Consider the following 24,568-nt stretch of genomic DNA (forward strand, 5'->3'; position numbering starts at 1 on the left):
AACGATACCTGCAAACTCGTAATTCCAACCCATTTGTAAACAGGTGTTTATGCCTGGGTCGGAATTAACCGACCCACTCGTAATCAGGCCCTAAGTTTTCAAAGATGTCTGAAGGATAGGGTACTATCGTTGAGGTTGAAGGTTTGCAGCCCTCACCACATCCCACACCCCCCTCGGCGCCTAGTCAGAAAGTCAATCATCGGCCTGCCACTGATCCCACACTCTAAGTAATCCTCAATGTCTTGCTTCTCACTCATCAGTTACTTACAGGTAGTCTTCATTACACTGTATCATTATCCTTCTTATCTCAGTCCTAATGTCTTGGGTGTGACCCACCCCTCTGGAAAGGCCCTGCACCGCTACTTAGCTCCTTCCTTTCCTTGAAGGTCATGCAAGGGTCACCTTTGTGTGTGCAACTTCCTGTACCATACATCAAGAAAGCAAAAAACTGAAATGAATCAGCACAAATCTGTGCTACTGGGAAGCCAGAAGAGAGGTAGGACAACAATGATGGAGAGAGCAGAACTCAGTGCAGTGAAATCTACTGTAAGTAATTAGGTGATTACCACTTCCTCCCTCTTCCTCCCTTCAGTCCTTACATACAGAAGAAACAGTAACAACAAGTTATCAATATCCAGAAAGGGACTGAACACTTCAGGATCTGTACACTTTAAAACATCTACTAAATCAATATACCAGACCCCAGCCGAGCTGAGGACTCTTAGGACGGGTTAGGGAATGTGAAAGGTGCGCCCCCACCCCCCTCATATTTGGAGACACAATGGAATGCATGAATGGTTTGTGACGACAAATGTGGTCACAAACCTTTGATAAGTTATTGATTCCTGATTTAGGGTGGTAACTGGCCCGCAAAGGGGAAGCTGTCCCACGGGAATCCATGATGACAGCCTTCGGGGAGCTGGTGGTAGCCAGGACCACTGTCTGTTCCCCATTATGTGTTCCCAAATGGGTGACATGTTTTTTAAAGCAGCTCCTGTCCCTTTAATGGACAGGGCTACTTTAAAAAAACGTTTCAAGCTTGGGAACACAAAGGCAGGCATGGAGGTCTGTTGTCCCCTGCAAGCCTCTATCTCTGTATTCGCAGAAAGTTACAGCAGGTTGCAAATTACAATCTTTCTCATTTAGATATATTAAGAGGATTATTCTGCAAACCTTGCGAGTGGACAATTTGCAATTAGACCTACTAGTACATAGGTTGCGTTGCATACTGCATTCTCAATCGCTAGCCAGTGTGCCAATTGCCATCCCTGGGTTGGGAATGGAACTAGTACAGTTGACCTATGTTTTTATTGGCAAATTAAAGTGTTGGCAAGACCAAAGTCATGGTGGAATGACGGCTACCCGTCAAATCTGTTTGCACCCAGTCCATGAGGCTGTAAAATCTATGGTAGACGCAGTTGGTCCCGAGTCAACAGCAAAGAGTGCCATTTGAGACATTTCCATTATCAAGGCAGGTGGTACACACATCCTCAGAGTAGGGGTGGGCTGTTGCCTATAATTGTGGCTAAGCCTAAAGGCAGTAGATGGATTGCATTGGTAAACAACAGCGGCTCTTCCACTATGGCAGAGGAGCTTCACCCCCCCCCCCCGCCAGCACTCTCAAAAACGTGAAAAAGAAAACATGTTTAAAACCCATTTTATTATCGTTTTATTTTTCTTGTGCCGAGTCTTGGGGTCGGGGCCAGGGTGATGACAGGCTGGAGGAGAGGTGGGCACTGCCTTCACTGCGCATGTAGGTTTGGCCGGACATCTCAGGCCGGCCAAACCCTCATGCGCACTGAAGCTCTCTCCAGCCCCAGCTGCGATGCAGAGTTGGAGAGAGCCGGCACAGGCGCCCAGTCTAACTGGGAGCGCAAATCATCGGCGCTCAGGCCAATCCTGAAGCTTCTCTAATTCATTAGAAGCTTCAGGATTGGCCGCAGGGCAGTCTGGGAGCCAGCGCCGGTCTGCAGTGGAGAGGAGCAGAAGAGCCCGATCCTGGAGGGCGGCGGGTAAGTTATTTTTTGTTTTTTTCATTAGTCTCCTTCATGCCCCATCCACCCCCTCCCCCCCCGCACCGCCTGTTTTCAGTGACATGAGCAACTCCTGTTAGTATACGCAATGTAAAAACCTAGATGGAAACCATCAGTGTGTTGTACATAGCACAGGATGGGGGAGGAGCCCATGGAAAGGGAGCTACACGGGCTTGTAAACCTTACTGCCTCCCAAATAGATTCTTACAACACTCCCAATATCCTAGAACTTCAATAAAGCCTCCCTCGAAGGTGGCGCCTCATGGACAAGAGAGTAGTAGTAGTAATTTATTTAGCATAGTTACTTAAAACCATTGCTATACAATATAGATTAAGAGCAGAGAGTAATAAAAGTACAATTCTAATAAAATCAAAATAAAACATTCACATGGACAAGAGAGGGAAAAACATCTCAGTCAGAGTGGAAGCCTGTCACAACGTTTAACATAAAAGCAGGAGCAAGATTGCAGATCAAGCCCCAAAGGTAGGGGAAAACAAGAATTTTTCAGGGAATGGGTACCATAGTGAAGTTTATGCAACAGCGGCAACTCTGCATCTTTTCTTGGGAGAGATTAGACATCAGCTGCCCTTCCAGGAACTGTCTACATCAGCATCACCTTCTATTGTGAATCAGGCTAAGCCTGCTACATCAAACCTCCATCCCTTAATCTAACAACAGAGGAACGCCCTAACAACATAAAGGAACACATTTTCATGCTTACAAATGAATAGAGTAATGACATCACCAAAACAAAATCCTGAAAGATGCAGGTAAGTATTAAGAGTTACGTGAAATGGTAAAAGGAAGGGTAAATGACATGGGAAGAAGAGATTTAGGTTAAAAAAAGAGAGAGTTAAGATCTATCACGAAAAAAAGGAAAGAATGGAAAGGTTAAGTAAAAATGTATAAGGGTTAAAGAATACAATTAAGATAAAAGGAAGGAATTGGCAAGTGTGAGTTATGCATAGAGGCTGCTACCCTTCTATTAATTTCTTTCAAGCATCCCGTTTCCCTCAAACTTTGTTCGAAGATTCCTTCACATTACGATACCCTTGAAAGGTTCTATAAATCTCCCCTTTCACTTATTACATGGTTTTCTAAAGCAAGATGCTTCATTATGTTGTCTATGAAGTCTGTTCATTAGATTTTGTTTCATTCTGTATTGCACACATTTTTTGCTTTCAGTGAAAAAGCGAATACATAAATGTGTTGAAAAATTGAAAAAATACATAAAACACATCTGGATTTCAACATGTGGGATGCCGCATTTACGAAGGAAACTCTCGCGTGAATAACCTCTTAAAAATACAACCAATTTTTTCGATTCATGGGAATGTAAGCACAGGAACCACAAAGCAGTTCCAGTTTCTCCATGAATTTTCCTCCCTGTTACACAAGCAAAAATTGGCACAAACGAGCATTGGCTTCATTTTGCCACTAGTGCAAGTCCAGGCGGTAGTATAGTCGTTCTCTGCACTGGTAATCTGCCTTTGGAATGTATTTCCTCAGGCCATGCCATTAGTTATGGGCAAATTATTAGAATCTGTCCAGTATTTGTGTTTCTGTGCCAAATGTCCTAGCGCCCAGACGCCATTTGTGCACATAGGAACTAGAGGCCATATTTACCGTCACGTGGCGCAGTGCAGCAGCCGTAAATGCGGCACTGCGTGAGAAGCAGAGAGCAGGAGAGGGCCAAATTTGCTCAAATAAGCCACTCTCCTCCCCTATCCGTGGCACCGGTGCTGAAATCAGCTGCCGTGCTCCACGGACACACCTTTGCGCCATGGTGCAAGGGTCTCTTCGTGAGTCTAGCATAGGTCTTGTACTGGAAGGATACCCTTGAAGTACAAAACACTATGCACAGACTGACTTTAACCCTTTTCCCTCTTTGTATGTGTGCTGTACAGTGCAGCACACCAAGCACAAAAGTCGGAAAAGGAAGGAGAAATGAAAGCATTTCATCTTCCTTGTGCCTACTTCAAAAGGGCGCGCTAAACCATGCCTACTTTGTTCAGTAAATTGGGTTTGGCATCAAAAACCTTTGGTGGTTGCATGGGGACTCCTTGCTCCTCCCATGGTATGCCCCCTTGGGGCTAAGTAATTCAAAGGAGCCCTATGCGCTGCTTTGAGTTACTTTCAACGCTGCAAGGCGTATCAGACAAAAAGGATTATGCGGCAATTTGCATCACACACGGCGTAAACTCTCAATAAATCTCCCCCAGGTCTAAGGTTTGCATTTAGAATCAAAGGGTATTTTTTGCTATCTGCCGCTGATCCAGATTCACGGTAGTTGCACTTCTATCAGTAATACAAATAATAGCACACCTTTCCCCTGCTCAGCTTTCGACAGGTAAAAGCTGACAGAATTTTGTGCAAGGAAAACACTGCACAGTTTGAATTTTGAAAGGGGGGGGGAGTAAAACATGTCATTTTACTATTTTGTCTCATGATCTGAGGTACGGAATTCGTTGTGAAGCTGTTATACCACACCAGGTAATTACCCCTCCCTTTATATTGTTATTTAATCATGGTGTGGCACCCTGGCTACCCCACTGGACTGTATAATAATGTCAATCTTTTAGATTAATCCTGGAAAAAAGTCTCAGATGCACTGCATAGTCAGCAAATCTTTCTCTCTTGGATTTTGATTTTCATATTTATTTGGTAGTACCAGTGCCTTCATCAGTCAATAAAAACTTTACTTTTAACACGTTTCTTCGTCTGCTTTACAGGTGGTTGCTGGGTTAAAATATGTGGTGAATTTCAGAATCAAGCCGACAAACTGCTCGAAGAAGGAAAATGCGAATCTGCATGAGGGCTGTGTGATAGATGAAAGTTCGGTAAGTAACCGTATAAAAATGGGATCAAGGGGCATATTATCAAGCCAGGCGATAAAATTATCGCCGCTCTAGCGGCAGAAAACTGCCGCTAAAATGGCGATAATGGGCTTGATAATATGCTCTATGGAATTCCAATTGAAGCCCATGTTAGATGTGAAGGACCTGTCTTGATAATATGCCCCTTAATGCCTTAGCATCCAAGCTTGCAATGGATCTGATGTATGTTCCAGCTTCGTCCCCATAGCAGTGACTGACCATTACCTTGCCCGTGAACATTACCATGATCATTACTGTAACCATCAGCTCGAGCATCTCCTTTACCTCTATAAAAAACTTTACCTCTACCATTGCCATTAAATCAAGCATCACCTCTACATCATCCATCATCCGTACTCCTCATCCCAGTCCTTACGATATTGAGCAGCCCTGCCTTTTAGACAGAAGTGTTTTTTAACCACTTTTAGGAAGTTTTAACTATGATTAGTCCTCTTTCTATGCCCATATGTATGACATTAGCATAAAACCTCCTTCCTCCCTCCCATCATTCTGTATGTTTCCTGTCTCCCAAGAACAAATATATCTATTTATGTTTCATGGCTTGCTTGCTTTTCAATGGAGTCCATCTTGTTAGGCAAGCGGATAAAATGTGTGCGCCGTTCTTCAGCGCACTCCCTGCTTGGCTGGGGCGGAGACAGCATGGCGAGCTGAAGCCAGGCCGAGAGGATGCTTCCCAGTGTTGGGTGCATACTAATGCACACAGAATGGGGAAAGCATCACTAGTAGTCAATGAACTAAGTCTCAATTGATGTTATTTGGTCGCTAGTCACCATTATATATACAGGATTACTCCTGCGCTAGCGCGTATGAGTCCCTGTATAATGGAGACACAAAAAACTGTAGACAAGTGCCACAATGTAGAGTCTCCAGAAGAGGAACAGCAGATTTCTAGAAATTAATTGGAGACATTTATTAAATAAGCAGTACACTTTGCTGTAAATTAGCCACAAACAAAAAGGCAGAAAATAGACTCACAATGAGCAGGTCTCTGCTCCCAAAGGCATCCATAGTACTGTTGATGCTCTAATTAGAATAATTTCTAGGGTTGATGCATATGATCGGGTCTCTGAATATTCGTTATACTTTGTGAGTGTTTGTATGACTGAATCCAGAGCCAGTTCAAATAATTTATACAAGACACAATTCCATGTCAAGCCTCATGGGTTTACTGTAAAATTAAAATCATTACAGAAGGCAAAAAGGAGTTATGAATTAGCTCAACCAAAACTAGTCAAAGCCGTAATCTGCAAGATGACCAGAAGTCCATCACTGAAGCAAAGCAATAGCCAGAACAAAATTTAATCATATAAACAGACTAACATAGAGTCTGCTCTCTAAGCAAATGCAAAATGTTCAAAGAATGAATCAAATGGCAGACTGACATAGAGACTGCATTGTTAGGGAAGCCAGGAAAGTCTAAGTATATAATAAAAAAACAGTGTTTAATACACAGTTTAATAAACATAAAGTCTGCACAATTAGAAAAGTAAGAGAAGTCTAAGTATGAAAACAATAAACACTATGGGCCTGATTTTGATGTCTGAGGCTTTCTGACCAACATCAACTGTTTCAATTCCAACCACCTAATTTCAATCTAGGCGGTTGGAATTTAAACCGTCCAGTCATTCAGGCTGGCTTCCGATGGGCTCAAGGAGCCCGTCAGCCACTCAGAACCGGCACGTAATCCCTATACAGCGGCATTTCCGCCATCAGGATTACGATGTCAGTTTCCGACAGGCTTTCCATGTCGGGGTTTCCGACATAGAAAGCATGTCGGAAAGTGACTTTGGGGGCCCTAGCAGGGCCCCCTTCTCTCTGCGGCCTCCAGTTGGGGGCCAAGGGGACACCTATGGTGCCCCCTGTTAATCCTTGCACCGTGAGGTACCTGCCACACGGTGCAGGGATTAACAGAATATTCCATTTCTCTATGGGAGCTTGTGCTACACCGGTTTACGCGCAGCACAAGCCTCCATAGAGAAATGGGAGTATGCGACCACACAATGTGCTGTCGAAATGTAATACTGCGGTCAGGACCGCCGACCGGAGGTCGGTCGGTCCCGAATCCACGATGATGTCAGTAGGAGCCAACTCCAACCGACATTATAATCAGGGCCTAAGTGTGTTGCCATTCCTTGCTGCTTGACCTGGGCCAATGGCCAATTTTAGGTGCCCCCAGTCAAGTTGAGCAGTGAGATTACAAACCACTGCACAGAATAAACCACAGCTGCTTGAGTCCATCACTGTCCATTTTGGTATCGTGCAATGAGAATGTATTTTCTATTAGCCCCTGGTTAGGGTCTCAAGCCATTGCAATCTTCTGGATGATTAAGACATCAAACGTGCACATTGTATCTATTCTTTCTTTAACCCACTCTCAACCCTTCAACCCGAATTCCTTACAAAAGTAGTGTAGATAGTGGTGTTGAGACTTTTTGTTGTGTGGAACTCCATTAATATTTCAGTGTCTAATTAGTTGTTGGTGAAGAGCGTAATAGCTTGAGTAGAAGTTAAAACCTTACCAGGTTTATGTTTATTGTGATCTTTCCAAGTAACCTAAGAGTTTAGTTTCTTTCATAATGTCTAATCCTTTATTATCCAGTTACCAAGCACACTGGTTTTAATCAAAAAATCTTTATTTTCACATTTTTGGGGTTTACTGCCGATCTCATCCCCTCTTTAGCATTCCACTGTGGTTTCTATAACTTTACGTAATTTCCTTTATAATCGTACAGAAGAGCAACATTGTCAACATATGAACATTCAAAAAAGTCTTCTGTCCAACCTTAGGCTCCAAGGTGACATGTTGTAAGAAACCATCTTGGTGGTCAAAAAGATATGCAGTGAAGAAATACGCAGCAAGACACAACCTTGCTTTGGATCACACTGTACTCGGAAAGTTGCTTCGATTCGCCCTGTGGTTTGCTGTGTTTGTGTATCTTTATGCAGTTCGACTAGTAATGTCAAAAGACAGTTTACATTTTGCACCCCTTTTCAACCTAGTAATAAATAAATAAATTCAGGATTTGTAAAGCGCTGCAAATCACCCGTGAGGCTCTCAAGGCGCTGAAGTGTAGGCACGGGGAGATTCAGTGATTTGCCCAGAATCAGAGGATGTTGACGCCAATGCAGAGACTCAAACCTGGTCCCCACCGCATCTGAAGTCGGAAGCTCAGGTCTTTATGCCACATCCTCTCCTAGTAATAAAACAACCAGAGCAGGACGTCAGCACCCCATGCACTGCATCACTGCAATCATGCACTTTTATATCACCCCCCTGCACAGCAACACCACCCTCTAGTGCCACATTACTAACACCCAGTACTGAACTGCCATATCTGGCACGCATGACTACCCACCAGCACTGCCACCCACCTCTCAGCACTACACTGCACCTCCAGCACCATCCCTCAGTGCAGTGACACCATGCATCATGACTCACCAGCACTCTAACTCCACCTCTCAGAGTGGCACCATTACCGAGCAAAGTACTGCCACCCAGTGTTGTGACATCATCTTGCAACACTGCAAAATCACATCTGCAACACTGCAGCTCCAATGGCCAGCCATAGGCAACCTCTCTTAGCCCGCCAACACCAACCACGACTATGCAACACCACCCTGTTTATTGGACCACCCCCAGCATTCCACCACATTCCACCAGAAGTGCAACACCCTCTACATAACACCCAGACACTTTAATACCCCCAGCATTGCACAGCTCTGCAACACCATTCCACGGCACAGTGACATTTCTTAGAACAACTAGAACAAAATTTCCTAGACCTGGAATACACCACCCCAGCACTTCAATAACAGCCAGCACTTCCATAACCCTGCCACTGTGACACCACCGCCTGGCCTTAAAACAGCAACAGCTACTCCCACCCCAATTACGACAGTATTAATATAATACTGTAAATTATACTCTTCAGTGTATTTCCAAAGTAAGCACTTCATCTATGAAGATATACATAAATTACATATTAGTATGTTGCTTTTCCAGGCTGCTTCCGGTGAATTGCTGCTTTTTAGGTTTCGTCTGGCGTTAGCAGCGCGCATGCGCTACCTTCGCCATGCGAGGGCTTCTTGGAATCAATACGATTCCAGATGCTCGCTTTCTGCTCCGCCCGTGTTTTGCATTGGTGCGCGTCATTTTGCATCACCAATGATGCAAAACCTAGTGTTACGATTGTCCAGGAGGCTTTTTAGTCCCTCCTGGTTACCACCCTGGCCACGTTTGGCCCCGCCCACCAGGACTGGATCTTTTACTTGCGGCGGGAGACAGTGTCTCTTAATTAGCCGCTAAACACTTTGTTCTTTTCTTTGTGAGCCACTCTCACTGCAGGCACGACGTGTTTTTTTTAGTAACGGAGCATTGCGCTTCAATGCGCTTTAAATTTTAAATGCAGTACTGGGCTGTACAAAGCCCTCATTGCTGTGCGTGCGCTATATGAACGGATATTTGTTTGTTGTGTAGTGTGCAGTACTGGGCTGTACAGAGCCCTCAGTGCTGTGCGTGTTCTACATGAACGGATATAATAGGTTCTTGATCTACAAGGTCTGCTGGCTGTTTGTTTGTTTAGCAAATTCATACAGCGCTAACTGAACTCAAGAGTAGTAGAGACCTTTACAAGACACCCAGTTACATTACACAAGTGCACATTCACACAGGAACACATTGCCTTTTAGAAGGCACAGGAGATTAACTAATTTGCCCAGAATCACACATTGTTAAGCCAACGCCGTGACTCGAACAACACCAGCTACCGCACGCGATCATCATGCGTGATTAATCAATTAATCACACGCGATCATCATGCGTGATTAATCAATTAATCTCCCCATGGTCCCCCTGTTTTACTAAAAACGGGGTACTAAGGAACATTCACATAAGCTATGAGAAGGGACCACCCCGTTAAATCTGTTTTGTGTTCTATCTACTCGCCATTTTTTGTTTCTGCCTCTTTCTTCTCTCCCATATGCCCCCTTCGAGATCCTCCTCTCCTTCCGCATTCTGCCAGCACCCTCCAACCCAATAGTCATCCACCACCATGTCCACCACCACCACATCCACCACCTCCACCACCACCACATCCACCACCATGTCCACCGCATCCACCACGTCCACTACCACCACGTCCACCACCACCTCCACCACCACCACGTCCACCACCACCTCCACCACCACCACGTCCACCACCACCACATCCACCACATCCACCACCACCACCACGTCCACCATCATGTCCACCACCACGTCCACCACCACCACGTCCACCACCAACACCACATCCACCACCACCATGTCTACCACGTCCACCACATCCAACACCACCACGTCCACCACCACGTCCACCACCACCATGCCCACCACCACCACGTCCACCGCATCCAACACCACCACGTCCAACACCACCACACCCACCACCATCACCACGTCCACCACCACATCCCTCAGCATCACGTCCACCACGTTCACCACCACGTCCACCACCACCACCATGTCCACAACCACCACCATGTCCACCACATCCACTACCACCACGTCCACCACCACCACATCCACCACCACCAAGTCCACCACAACCACCACCACCACCACGTCCACCACAACCACCACCACCTCCACCACCGCGTCCACCACCACCAGCACCCCCACCATGTCCACCCCCACCACATCCACCACCACCACATCCACCACCATGTCCACCACCACCACGTCCACCACCACATTGACCACGTCCACCACCAACACAACCACCATGCCCACCACCACCACATCCACCACCACCACGTCCACCACCACCACATCCACCACCATGTCCACCACCACCACGTCCTCCACCACTACCATGTCCACCACATCCACCACCACAATGTCCACCACCACGTCCACCACCACCACGTCCACCACCACCACCTCCACCTCCACCACCACCACCACCACATCCAGCACCACCACCACCACCACGTCCATCACCACCATGTCCACCACCACCACATCCACCACCACCACCAGCACCACCACCACATCCAAAACCACCATGACCACCATCACCATGTCCACCACCACGTCCACCACCAAGTCCACCACGTCCACCACCACCACGTCCACCACCACGTCCACCACCACCACGTCCACCACCACGTCCACCACCACCACGTCCACCACATCCACGACCACCACCACCACGTCCACCACAATCACCACCACCACAACCACCACCAAGTCCACCACCACCACGTCCACCACCACATCCACCACCACCACGTCCACCACCACCACATTCACCACCACCACGTCCACCACCACCACGTCTACCACCACCACCTCGCCCACCACCACGTCCACCACCAGCACATCCATCACCACCACGTCCACCACCGACACCACGTCCACCATCACCATGTCCACCACCACCACCACATCCACCACCACCACGTCCACCACCACTTCCACACCACCACATCCACCACGTTCACCACCACCACCACATCTACCACCACCACCTCGTCCTTCACCACGTCCACCACCACCACCACATCCACCACCAGCACATCCACCACCAGCACGTCCACCACCACCACATCCACCACCACGTCCACCACCACCACGTCCACCACCACCACCACACCACCACCCGTAACAGGTAAAGTGTCACTGGAGGGCAGGGGTAATAGGAGTGTCAACCCCGGCTGTACATGGGACATTTGCTTTGCTATACAATACCATTAGCAAAGCAAATGGCTATAACTTAATCAAAGGCGAGACCTATTTTTTCAATGCTTATTTATATGTATTATGCTTATTCTGGTGACATGCAGAGACATACTTTGGTACTGCTGCACTGGTTTCAGCATTTCCCAAAGTGTGAGTTTTGTATTTAATGTTTTCCTCAGATGCCTTTAAAGATGGCAACTGCGGATATGGGCTTGCAAGAAACTATGATCATTAATTCTGCCATCTCTGGCTAATCTGACATTAAAATCACCAGGAACTATTATGGACACACCTATTAGCTATCACAACTCTATTTTGCATAACTTGATTGTACAGTACCAAACAAAGTAATACACTAATACATTTCTTTTTTTATAGGCATCTAAATATTGCAAAGCATCCATATACGTGGTAGCGGTGCTGAATACAGTGGATACTCAAGAGGTCAATTGCTCCTTGCCTGCATATAAGGTAACAAGTACACCTTACCTTACAATATTTTCCTGAAATATCAACGTACATAGGACCTCCGAAGAGAACATAAAATTCTGGATCAAACAGTCCATGTGTCTTGTGATGCAGCCGATGTCTGCACTGGGAGGGGTGTCCACCTGCTCTGCTGCTGTTTCACCAGTATGTAAAATCACAGAATGATGCAACATTTTGTCTTAACTGCAAAACATGAATTCTATATATTGCGTTAAAACATATCCACTCCGTAAAAAAACATTAATAAAACTATCTTGCAATTCTGAATCTTGAACTTACCAACTCACCTTCCTCCCTACCCCTTGTAAAGCCACTTTTAACAAAGGACAGCAATCACCAGGGACCAATAGCAAGATGAGACTTGTATGACGAGTCACATTCTTCTGTGAAGAATGGACCTTCGAAGGTCTTCCACCATAAGACGTTGATTGACGACCTACAACTCACAAAACTAAGCAGCGTCAATTTTGTGGCACTGATACAGATACCAAGGGCCAGATGTACAACCCACCAATTGGCAACTCGCAAATTGCATCGCATTTGCAACTCGGAAATTGGGATCTACAATAGTGTCTCAGACATTGCTTGCGATTCCTAATGGGGTTGCAAATTACATGTCTCATTAATATTAATGAGGCAGGCGCAATTTGTGACCCCATTAGGAATGGCTAGCACTCACAGGGATGGTGGCCTGCTGGGGTCAGCAGACCACCATGTCTGTGACTGCTTTTAAATGAAGCAGTTTTTTTTAATGCAGCCCATTTTCCTTACAGGAAAACGGGATGCATTTAAAAAAAAGAAAAATTAAACACTTCAGTTTCATTTTTTAAGGGCAGGCAGTGGTCCCTCGGACCACTGCCTGCCCTTAAAAAATATTATTTTACCTGTTTACAAAGGGGACCCCTTCCAATTTGCGAATGGTTTACCACCTACTTGAAGTAGGTGGTAAATTGTGAGTGTTTTGCGACCGCAATTGTGGTCACAAAACATTCATACATACAAATGTGAGTCGCTATTAGGAAAGGACGCCCTTGGCACAACCCTTCCTAAAAGCGAGTCACAAACCTCATTTTGCGAATCGGTAAAATTTAATGATTCACAAAATGAGGTTTGTACATGGTCATGCCCTAAATTGCAGTCGCAAAAGGGCCGATTGCCCGTTTGCAACCCCAATTTAGGGTCGTACATCTGGCCCCAAATGTAATACATTTTATGATGGTAAAAAGCCAATGTTTTTCCACCACAATGAACCAAAATTGTAATTGATCACTGCCTCGCTGGGACAGCAAGGCTCTTCCAGGCCACCAACCCCATCAGATTTCCATGCGTGCCACCGGGATTACAGATGACTCCCTTTACCTTGTACGGTTTTGTGGTCTAAACATTAAGGCTTTCTCATGTGGACAGTAGATCAGTACATCAATTGAGGACACATTAAACAATGTTAACATAAATGATGTGATTTCCTAACCTATAAATTCTAATTTCAATTTTAATCAAAGTAGTTTTAAATAATGCACTTAGAAGTGGGAAGTAAAGTCCCTGTAATCGAAAACAAACATTTAAGCAAACCTGAAAAGAGTGAGCAGATTTCAACATCACTAGCACTGGAAAACTAAATATCATGGGCCAGGGCAAAATTGTAATTACACCAGTGTAATTTGCGCAATTTGGGGAATTTTGCATTGCAACTGTTTTGGGAAATTCCTACATTTGTGCCATTAATTTACTGTGAACGGCTTTTGTTCACAGAGTTTTTGTTTCAATGCATCCTTGCCCCAAAAATTGACATGAAGATGCATTTGGTGCTAAAATATAGCATGCAATGACAGATTTGCATTTTGCATAGTTATGTATAATTTGCATAATTTTGCTGTAATTTCATGCAATTATGTGAACGCAAATTACGTACACCTCATAGCGCCCTAGTTCCGATGGCTATTTTTTCCAACTAGGAATCAAAGAACAGTGAAATTGCCACGATCTCAGGACATTCCTTCAAGAAAACAGTTAACGAACAGTCTCCATATTCTTGTCAAATGTAGGAACAAAATTCTTGAGCCGGCGTTAGTTGGTTAAATAGTGACCGATGCCTTAGGCTGGTGATGTCTTATGGGCTCTGTAGATGCTAATGATAGAGTAGCCAGGGACACTCTGTGGGCTTCCAAAGATATGATGGAGATGAAGAAGCTGCTTCTGGATTGACTCTTAACAAAGCAAAGAGATTGTAAATGTATTCTTTTAGGAGGGAAAAGAAAGGTTGCTATTATTTTGTCCAGACACAAAGTACAGTCCTCCATATTTCTCCTGGTTCACGCTCTGCTCCAAAGAACTAAGGAACATGTTACCGACTTACTTCATGATCCAAGAATCGATGTTTGACCTCCCGGGTGTACTCCTTCATCCCTGCCACGTTCAATTTCAGAAACTCAATCTTGGCTCGGGCCCACCAAAAATCACTTGGCAGATGAGCTTGTCACCTTCCCTAACAAATTCGACCAAATCACACCAAGAGTGCATGAACTCTACTGGCTTAAGTTAAGATCTTCCTTGAGTTCATCATGCCAGCGACCAAATCCCCAATAAATGACCTTCAAAGTTGTTGTAAACCAAGACCTCTTGCTTGTACAGTTCTACAGATATAAACCCCCCTTCACTATTTCTTATTTAGACCTTACATATGCAGGGTCTCACATATGCCTTGCTACGCTGCCCTACGCCAAAGTGAAAGGGCAGGAATGCACCGTATTTAAGCAATATGATGCATTCCTGTCCTTTCTGCGTGTGATGGTGCCCTTTTGGCAGCCTAGCTCCAATGTAGGCATCCTTGCAGCATGGTGCAAGGGAGCCTCATGTGCAGGTAAGATTGTTTTTGTGCAGAATACAGCACACATGGAAAGAGGACAAAACAAGGAGAAATAAACACATGTCTCCTTGTTGCGCCTCACCTCTGGATGCGTACGGACTTGGCGCTACCCCAGGTTTACATCACTTTGTAAATCTAGGGCAGCGTCAAATTCCATGGGTATTATGTGGGAAAACCCACCTCAACGCCCATGGAACGCCTCCCGGGTGCAGAGTAAGATGATGCAGCCATATGCGCTGTGTCGCCTTGCTCATGATTTATGAGGCCACTCAGAGTCTCGCAGCATTGCTTTGCGTGGCTACATAAATCTCTTGTCATGCATGTACCACTTCACGCGGTGCAAAAGTGATGCAGGACTCTCATAAATATGCCCCTTAGATTACAAAATTCTTGATACATAGAGGAAGGTAAAGCTCAATATCCATTTAAGTAACAATTGGTGCATAAAACTGATAACAATAAGTTACTTAAATTTGATAGACACGCAATTTTAGGTTGCAAGATATTAAAGTGAATTTTTCCAAATTCATCCTATCACCAAGTTAGTAATCTGTGTTAAGAGGGTGACCCATATCTTGTATAGATCGCAAGACATTCCCTTCCGGACATAACATTTTCCCCAGATGGCTGAACTTAAATTTCAGATTCCCACTCCCTTTTCTGGAAACAGACCATGTCTTTACATTTTTGGACACTGACCTAACACGATACCAAGGCTAAAGTCCTTTCTATCTGCAGTGCCGCATATGGGTTCCCTGTGCCTTGCTATAATTCTAGCTTAGACTGTAAGTCTACTGGAAGCAGTCTTGGGATAATGTCCTTCTTGATGCTTGAAGAGACTATTTATGGACATTTGGCATTCCTCCAAGCTTTTGGGCCAGAAAGAAAAGTAATTTGAAGAGCTGGAGCCTGGAAAACAGAGAGCAGTTTCCAGAGAGGGACTGCTGGCCAATTTGCATTCCTCCAGCAAGATTAAAACAAAATGGAGGAATACAAGTGGAACGTCAGCGTTCATAAGAGGGCAGTCTCACAGGAGAGCCAGCTGGACCTCCTAACTCTCACGCTTCATTATGGGCCCTGTCAGTCATAGTTATGCCCAAACATACAATCATCCATCACACAAGATGAAGTGTTGCACTATTCTATCTGTTTCTACAGAAATCAATTACTCTGGGGATTCTTGCAATAGAAAAGTAAACAATAAAAGACATCTGAAGTGGAAAAAGCACAGCTTTAATGGCTTCCCTAAAGGCCAACTGAGAGGAGATGGCATTTTTTTTTAAATTTTAAATTTTATTTATTTTGCATTTAAAACCAAGGAAGGAGCAAGGTTACAATGAACCACCAAAATTGATAAACCTTTCATACTGCAAAATGAAACACCTTAGCTACGCATTTATACGCCTCAAAAATACAAAGAGGTGGGGATCCGATTGACACCACGCACTGAGGGACTCTTTCAAGCTAACTTCCCTTCCGCTCTCAACCGCATATAAAACGAACTTGCAAGGTGGAAGCCTCTCTTCATATCATGGTTGGGTCGCATACACGCTATTAAAATTACACTCCTCCCCAAACTCCTTTATCTCTTTTAGGCCCTCCCGATAGAACTCAAGAGGGGCTTCCTCCCTAAAGTCAAATCCTTGATCCTAAAATATATTTGGCAGGGTGGAAGAGCACGCTTCTCCTTTTCAATATTACAACGGCCATGCACGGCGGGAGGAGTGGGCCTACCGGATATCAGTCTCTACTACAAGGCTGCCCAGCTGAGGGTATTGATGGAATGGTCCAAACGAGAATCGGAGAAGCACTGGTTGCACATGGATCGCTCTGTGGCGGGAAGATCCATATGGGACCTCATATGGCGCCCCAAGAGAGAACGTCCGTAGGAAACATACATTAGCACTCCCACTCGCACCACCCTTAAGGTTTGGGACTCTGTTTCGGGAAACGACCAATGGACCTCATTTCCCTCACCCCACACACCCCTCCATTTTAATCCAGCCTTCCCTCCGGCTTTACACGAAGGTCCCTTCGACGCCTGGAAGGAAGGAGGCTGTCCAGCGTTAATGCACCTTTTCCATAATGCTGATCCCCTCACATTCGACAACTGTAGATGAGATTATGGTCTAGAACGCACGGAACACTTGCACTATCTCCAATTGCGACATTGGGCCCTCACCCCCCTTGTACACGAAGCTGCTATGCGTCCTCTCACGAAGTTCGAGTCTTTCGTCCTAAACGCAGAATCCATGAAAGGAGTGATATCTTTTCTGTATAACTACTTACTTACCACGGCACACTTCCCCTGACCACGATATATGAATATGTGGGAAAGCATTCTCCAACGGGATATATCGGATAAGGAATGGACAGAGTTATGGTCTGATATGAATTCATTTAACCATTCCATAGGCTTACGAGAAGCCCATCTCAATACCATGATGGACTGGTACTTATATCCAGCTAAGCTTAAGACGATCTTCCCTCATACTTCTGACAGGTGCTGGAGGGGCTGTGGGCTCTTAGGCGACTTTCGACATATATGGTGGGATTGTCCTACTATACGCCAGTTTTGGGAAGAAATTTTAGCGCACATCAAAGATATGCTAGGCTACCCCATCCCGACCACTATTGCGGAGTGTCTGCTGGGCCTTAGAGACCCGACTGTAGAACACCAAACTAGGGCTGACAAAGCTATCATGTGGATGGGTATTGGAGCAGCCAAATTGGCTATAGCAGCGACCTGGAAGAGGAGGGAGGCCCCTGCGATATCCCTTTGGCACTCCCGGCTTTGGAGACTACTCAGCTTAGAACGACTGTCTGACATTTTTAGAGATGACTATAAAAACTTTGAGTACAAGTGGGGCCCCCTGGTCACATTTCTTTCACGAGGTCTGCCCATGGCTGTCTGCCCTTCGTCTGTTGAAGATATGCATCTTTTCCAATTTTAGCCCACCAATGACTGGCCGACTCTGAACACGTTAAGAGCCATGCCACCACCACCACCCTGCGTGAGGGGGGAGGGGAGAGGGGGTTTTAGTTTATTGTTTTTTGGGGTTTGGTTAGGGGGTTTGTTCTTCTTGATTTATTTCTTCCCGTTGAGAGGTCGCAAATACACACCGTCACATAAGAAAGACGGATTGGGCTAGAGATCTTTGGAAATACTACGCTATGCGACCTGATCAAGGCCTCCCATTGATAGAAACTGTACTCTCCTATTTGCACTACCACACAAGAAGTTGGCGTGGATGCATACCTTGTCTTTTACCATATCCCAGTTCTTTCATTATTGTGTTATTGTAGCGGCTCACTGCGCTGAGCATCATGCAACATCAAACAGTGACTTATTGCGAAATGTCAATAAAAAGAGGTTGGACAAAAAAAAAATACAAAGAGGGTATGAGTTACTGTGCAAACAAGCGTCTGAACAATAAATATCGTACAGTACAGATTGGTGCAAAAAGCCATACGGTGTGCAAGTGCCTCGTACAGTACCACGATTAATTAAGCATTCATACCACAGAATAGAGCAGCCCAATTTTCGGGAGGGGAGAGGGTCTGGAGAACTGTGCAAAAAAAAAACGCCTGAGTCGTAACTATCATACAGTCAAGATAGTACAAAGAGCCTCAAAGTGCATCATACCTCGCCAAATTGATTAGGCCCACCCTATGGGTAGTTTATGACAAGCTCTCAATCCATTTTGTAATAGAATGCCATACCCGGGCTTCCCATTTTTGCGACTTTCGCACTTTACATTCATACAGATTATTCTTCATATTGTATATTGCCAAGACCCTGGATCTCCACTCATTGAATGTAGGGGGTACTGGATTCAGCCAGCTCAAAGCAATACACATCAGTGCCACTTCTATGGCGATGAACACCATATACCCTTCTTTTTTGGCTGGCGCGGTATCCACCGCATCTTCACCACCCTTAATACCACCAGTATAGGGTTAATCCTAATATGACCCCCTATAACATACTTTAAAAACGAGCCAATCTCTCGAAAGCAGGGACATAATACCGTACGTAAAAAGAACATATATACTATTTCAGCTTACGCAGCCCCACAGCGTAGCAGCAGTCGTTATCTCCCCTGCCCCATTTATGTAATTTCACTGGGGTATAATAAAGATCAAATATAGTTTTAACATGTTGGCTCTTCAGACCTGTTGTCAGCAGCACTTTGCTGCTTATATCAAGTGATTCTTGCAATATCAGACCGTCCACCCCAAGTTTGATTTCCCACTTTTGGGAATCCAGATCATCTGATAAGTCCTGTACCAATAAATCATACAGAACCCCAATCCTGGCCCCCTTGTCAATAGCCTCTATAATGGGAATGCGGCTGGCCAACAGTTGACTCTCAGGCAGCTTGTTAACAAAATCCAGACTCTGTAGATATTTAAAAACATTGCAGCCTAGTAACCACATATTTCTCCTAAGGATCAACAAACGAGCATACCTGTTCAAAATTAAAAGATCCCCCAGCTGAGAGGTGCCACACTTCATCCAGCTTTCTAACAATTCGATTGTGGAATATAGAGGGTAAAACCAACCTATGCCCCCCGTATAGGTGTATAGCAATTATATTTGGTGATGCTCGCTCTTTTTTTAATTGCCGCCATAACCGAAATGCGCCTTGCAGGACCTTAAATTGTGTTTTCTTATGATAGCAAGGTTCGATATTTTTCAACAGGTATCCTCTGTCTTCCTCACACATGATGAGCTCATAGATTGAGGGGGCTTCAGCTGATTTAAGCATGTGTGTTCTACCCGTAATCAGGATTCCTATATTTTGCAACATGCATGCCCAATAGTACACAGTTATATTAAAGCTCAACCTCCATGATTCTTTGGGTGGGTCACATGTTTAGAGGCTTTTCTTGCCTTTTTAAATCCCCACAAAAAAAACATAACACATGCTTTCAATTTTAGCCAACCAGCAACGATTAATCTCCAAAGGGTGGCCCTGAACAGATATAGTAACTTGGGTAAATGTTTTATTTTGAAGACATTGCCCCTCCACACCCTGCCAATGACAAACGGAGGTGATAATTTCTCCTCAGATCCCGCTCTACATATGGTGCCAGGGGAGTCATATTTAGATCTACTATATGCCCAACATCTAAAGAGATACATATCCCCAGATAAGTTGCCTCCTCCACCACTCAAGGATCAAAGTGCCCAACATCTTTAGTACACACCACTTGAGTTTTCTCCTGATTCAACTTATAGCTGGAAATAGCCCCAAATACGTTTGCTGTCTTCTCTGTCTCAACTAAAGCCTACAGAGGATTTGCTGTAACAACTGCTCCGTCGTCCGCAAATGCCAGCACTTTATATTCAATCAGACCTGCTAGCATTGGACAAATCCACTGGTTCCTTTCCAGCATTGTGATAAAAAGGGTCGATATACAAGTTATGGTAATGGTGAGCATGGATAGCTTTGTCTTGTCCCCCTAGAGAGACGAATTTCTTCAGACTCTATCCACATAATCCATAGTTTACCCATTAGAGCAAGATACAGTGATTTAATAGCTTTAATGAAGCCAGGGCCAGATCCATATCTCCCCGGAACTGCCCATAAGAAGCACCACGAAACTCGATCAAATGCCTTCTCAGCATCGAGTAAAATCAGGCCCATTTCTTTCCATGCTGTTTCAGAAATATCACACTAGGTGATCACTTTCTTTATGTGATCAACAGTCCACGACCAGGGGTAAACCCATGCTGTCTGAGAAAGACTAGCGTAGCAATAATTCTGCCTAATCGATTTGCCAAAGCCTTAGAATAAATTTTAGCGTCACAGTTAATCAATGTTATTGGGCTATAAGACCCTGGGTTCAATGGAGGTTTATCCTTTTTTTTAAGAACAATTATATTTGTTGCTCCCCACGAAGATGGGATCTCCCCACCATGTGCCTTTAAAACAACTAAAAGCATGTCTTGGGCCAACTCAGTATATAATGCCTTATAAAATTCATGGGGAATATTATCTGGCCTCATTGCCTTCCCTGAGGCCAATGATCTAGAGGCCAATGATGTAAGTGTTACTGCTATTTCTTCTGCAGAGATTGGCTGGTTCAAGACAACCTGTTCATCCATAATAAGCCTGGCCCCATCATTTATGTGTAACACCTCATTTTGACCCCCCAATGGTGCAACTGCTTCCTCGGTATACAATTTCTCATAAAAATCTTTTTAAAAGTTCACTATTTCTCCCAGTGAATCATATTTAGATCCCTGGTCATCCTCAATTGCCTCTATCCCAGTTGCCACCTTCCTATGCCTAATGTGAAGTGCAAGAAGACGTCCCACATTCTCGCCATATTCATAGCACTCCATCTTGTGATTACAAAATATAGCTGTGGCCTCTTTGCAAAACACTGTTGTGACTTTAGATCTTACAGCCGCTATCTTCTGCTGGATCTCTGTGTTATCCAGCCTGCAAGAAATCACTTGAATCAGGTGCTCCTCTATCAGTGAAAGATCTCTAAGCTGGGCCTGAATCTCACTGAGCTTTTTTCTTTCTTGATATGGTGTGTAACTTAGCATTTCTTCCCTGATTCTGGACTTTAGAGTATCCCAAAGCAAAGTGTCTTTAGCAGAGCCCTATTAATCTCTAGAAATTCCGCAGTCCATTTTCACAAGTGATCTTGATATTCTAATTACATAGACTTTTTTTAGCAAAAGTCGAATTAGTCCATGGTTTAAAAGCCCCTGCAACAGGGACCTCTACAACCAGTGGACTGTGATCTGAGAAGGCACTTGGGAGTTTCTCAATCACAGCATGGTTGCTAAGAACCATAGACATATAAATGTAGTCTAAACGGACTAGTTTATTATGTGGATATGAAAAATATGTGTACCCCGGATCTGGAGCGTTACATTTCTCCCAGATATCCACTAGACCATGATCTTTAACCAACCAGCAGAGTGTCTTAAAGAGTGAGGGTTTCCTCCCTGTGTATTTCTGAGGGGCATCTAGCTTGTTATCAACCTCCAAATGTATATTAAAAAAACTCGCAGAGTATAAGTGGAGTTGGCCAATTTCAGAGTTCAATATTAAAAAAATCCAATGTATCAGGATTGTCTGTATTTGTTCCATAGATTGAACACAGCGTGAAATACCCTCCACCAATGCCACACTCTAAAATGACTCACCTGCCCAACCTGTTAGTTAAGATCCACAATGCTGTGCAACTAAACTTTTTGGCAAGTAAGGCAATCCCTCTGGAAGGCAGTCCTTGCTGTGTGAAACCCAGGAGCACCTATCCAAGGGAATGCGAGTCTCTTGGAGACAAAAAGTATCACATTTCATCAGCCTAAGAGCTGATGCCACCCTGCCTCTCTTGGCTCTATTTTTTAGGCTGCAAATCTTGAGTGTAGCAATACACAGATTATTATCCCCCATGACACCCAATTGTTTAATTATCTTTCATGATGCTCCCCACAGAGCCGGAGATGGCTTCAATAGCATCACATACTTATAGAGGTTGAGCATGCCAACAATAAAAGCCATGTTCCTCCTTGTTCTCTTTTCAAAAAGAGACTTAACATATCACATTGTTATTAGACCCAAGTTCTCTTTTATGAATACATGCCTACATTTGTCCACTAAGTGTGCACAGTCCAACAGCAAAGAAAGAAAGAAATCATCAGCATCTTATATAGAATATTTGAGCATCTCCAAATAAAGCATTATGATGGTGTTGAGGAGCAGGAGAGATGGGACAGAGGGATTAGAAGAGATGACTAAGAAAGTCCAGATAAAGGAAATGAGAGAGAAGACTTCTGATGGAGCTTTCTTCCACAAAATGCTAGTCTCTTATTGGACACGGTTATGGGCATTATGTTTTGCTGGACTTAGGCATTTTGTCCAGAGGAGGCGGGGAAAAGGAAGTGTAAGACTAGGAGACAAAAATGAAATGAAAAATGAAAAAGCGTCACAGATAAGTGTGATGGGGTTGTACACTGACAGCGAAGCTAGCAGAGTTAGAAATAGCCCTAACACATAGATCACCAGTGGTAAGCAGCTAAAGAGGGGACGTGGAGCGAGTGCTTGCCAAGCACTAGAGGAGAAAATGTCATCAGAGTTCAGGAAGGAGCCCTCCAAAGGGTGCCATAAGCGTAGCAGTAGCACACATCTACTTTAGCGTTACCTGGACTAAGCTTTTAGAGCTGGAACTCTCACCATAGTTCACTCTATTGGCTACTTCAGCAAGGACTATGTATGAAGGTTAGTTTTAAATTGCTCTTAGGCTGCCTAAAACACTCCAGTGAATATGAGAGGAAGATTGGGGTAAGGGGGGGACAGAAGAACAATTCCAGTCTCATTTGAATTCACGCTGAGTCAGCCTTACCTAAATGCAGAATTGTGAACTCAAAGTCTAACACATATCTCTATAGCAGGACCCAAAACAACTAGGTTGTACTGCCAATCGCTAAGACTAGAATGCTGGGTTTAGAATGAAGTGTTTTCCTGCCTTGGAACCGTCCAACGCAGGAAACCAATAATATGCTGCCACCAACTTCATCCTTGAGCATTTAAAAGTCACACACTAAGAACTGTACAACATACTTCTCCCTTCCCAAGGATCCCATGACGTATATTCCTTTAATCTTACACACATATTCTTCAAATCAGTACAGCTAGGTACGCCTTGTGCTACAGTCTACACTTTTGAGTACTTTACATGTGTAATCTACTCTTACACTTTTGAGTAACTTTGCAACTTTTGACTATTCATAAAATCCGAGTGTATAGTTACTCTAAAGAGTAAGAGTAAATTACATTGGTGGAATATTGAGTCCAAAATATCATGTGGATAAAATATTGTGTCAAGCATATTGAGGACAAGAATATCGTGAAGGTAAGTTTGTATGGTAAAGCAAAGTTTTACTATACTTAACTACACATATATGCACCTTGACTATATATGTCTTCAAGGTATGTAGATGTGGGGTTCTGAACAGTAAATCTATACTTACCTATTTGCACTTACCCTTTTGATATTTTAATCATCAATATTTTTGACATGACATTCCGCCCACATAATATTTATGCCCTCAATCCATAGATTGCATGTGTACATTACTCAAAAGTGTACATTATCTTTGTTAATAGCCCCTGCTGTTTGTGAATAGCCCCCAGGCCCTTCAGTTTGGTGGGGACATGCAAGTTACACTTTTGGAGTGAATTTGAAATCGGATGTCGTGAATAGCCAAAAAGTAGCAAACTTACTCGAAAGTGTAAATTACTCAAAACTGTAAAATAGCTTTGTGAACAACGCCCTATATTGTTACAGTACACACTATATTTCTGATATGTCTCCATGCCGTATTATGGCTATGTAAAGTGAGTTCCCTCTGCTTACATTATATGTTGTGTGCGTATTACAAGGTGCCTTATAATTATGTGTAAATTCTCAACAGTGTATAGAAATGCCACTTTAAGTATCTTTATCTTTCTAATCACTTACGGCAAAAGCAGGTTTAAGCACAGAGTGCCATAAAAGCAACTATTTCTCAATATTCTATCCAGATTACCT

The 24,568-nt window shown here is 44.2% G+C and overlaps 1 protein-coding gene across 1 annotated transcript in view; it reads left to right on the forward strand.

The window, feature by feature from the left end:
* Positions 1–24,568, forward strand: part of LOC146785933 (T-kininogen 2-like) — a 71,887-nt gene that overhangs the window by 46,573 nt on the left and 746 nt on the right. The window contains exons 8-9 of the mRNA XM_085635333.1: positions 4,767–4,874; positions 12,031–12,123. Coding sequence (XP_085491459.1) covers positions 4,767–4,874; positions 12,031–12,123 — 201 coding nt within the window. The remainder of the gene's footprint in view (positions 1–4,766; positions 4,875–12,030; positions 12,124–24,568) is intronic.

The sequence above is a fragment of the Triturus cristatus genome, chromosome 11 (genome assembly GCF_964204655.1).
Source record: "Triturus cristatus chromosome 11, aTriCri1.1, whole genome shotgun sequence".
NCBI classification, from domain to species: Eukaryota; Metazoa; Chordata; class Amphibia; order Caudata; family Salamandridae; genus Triturus; species Triturus cristatus.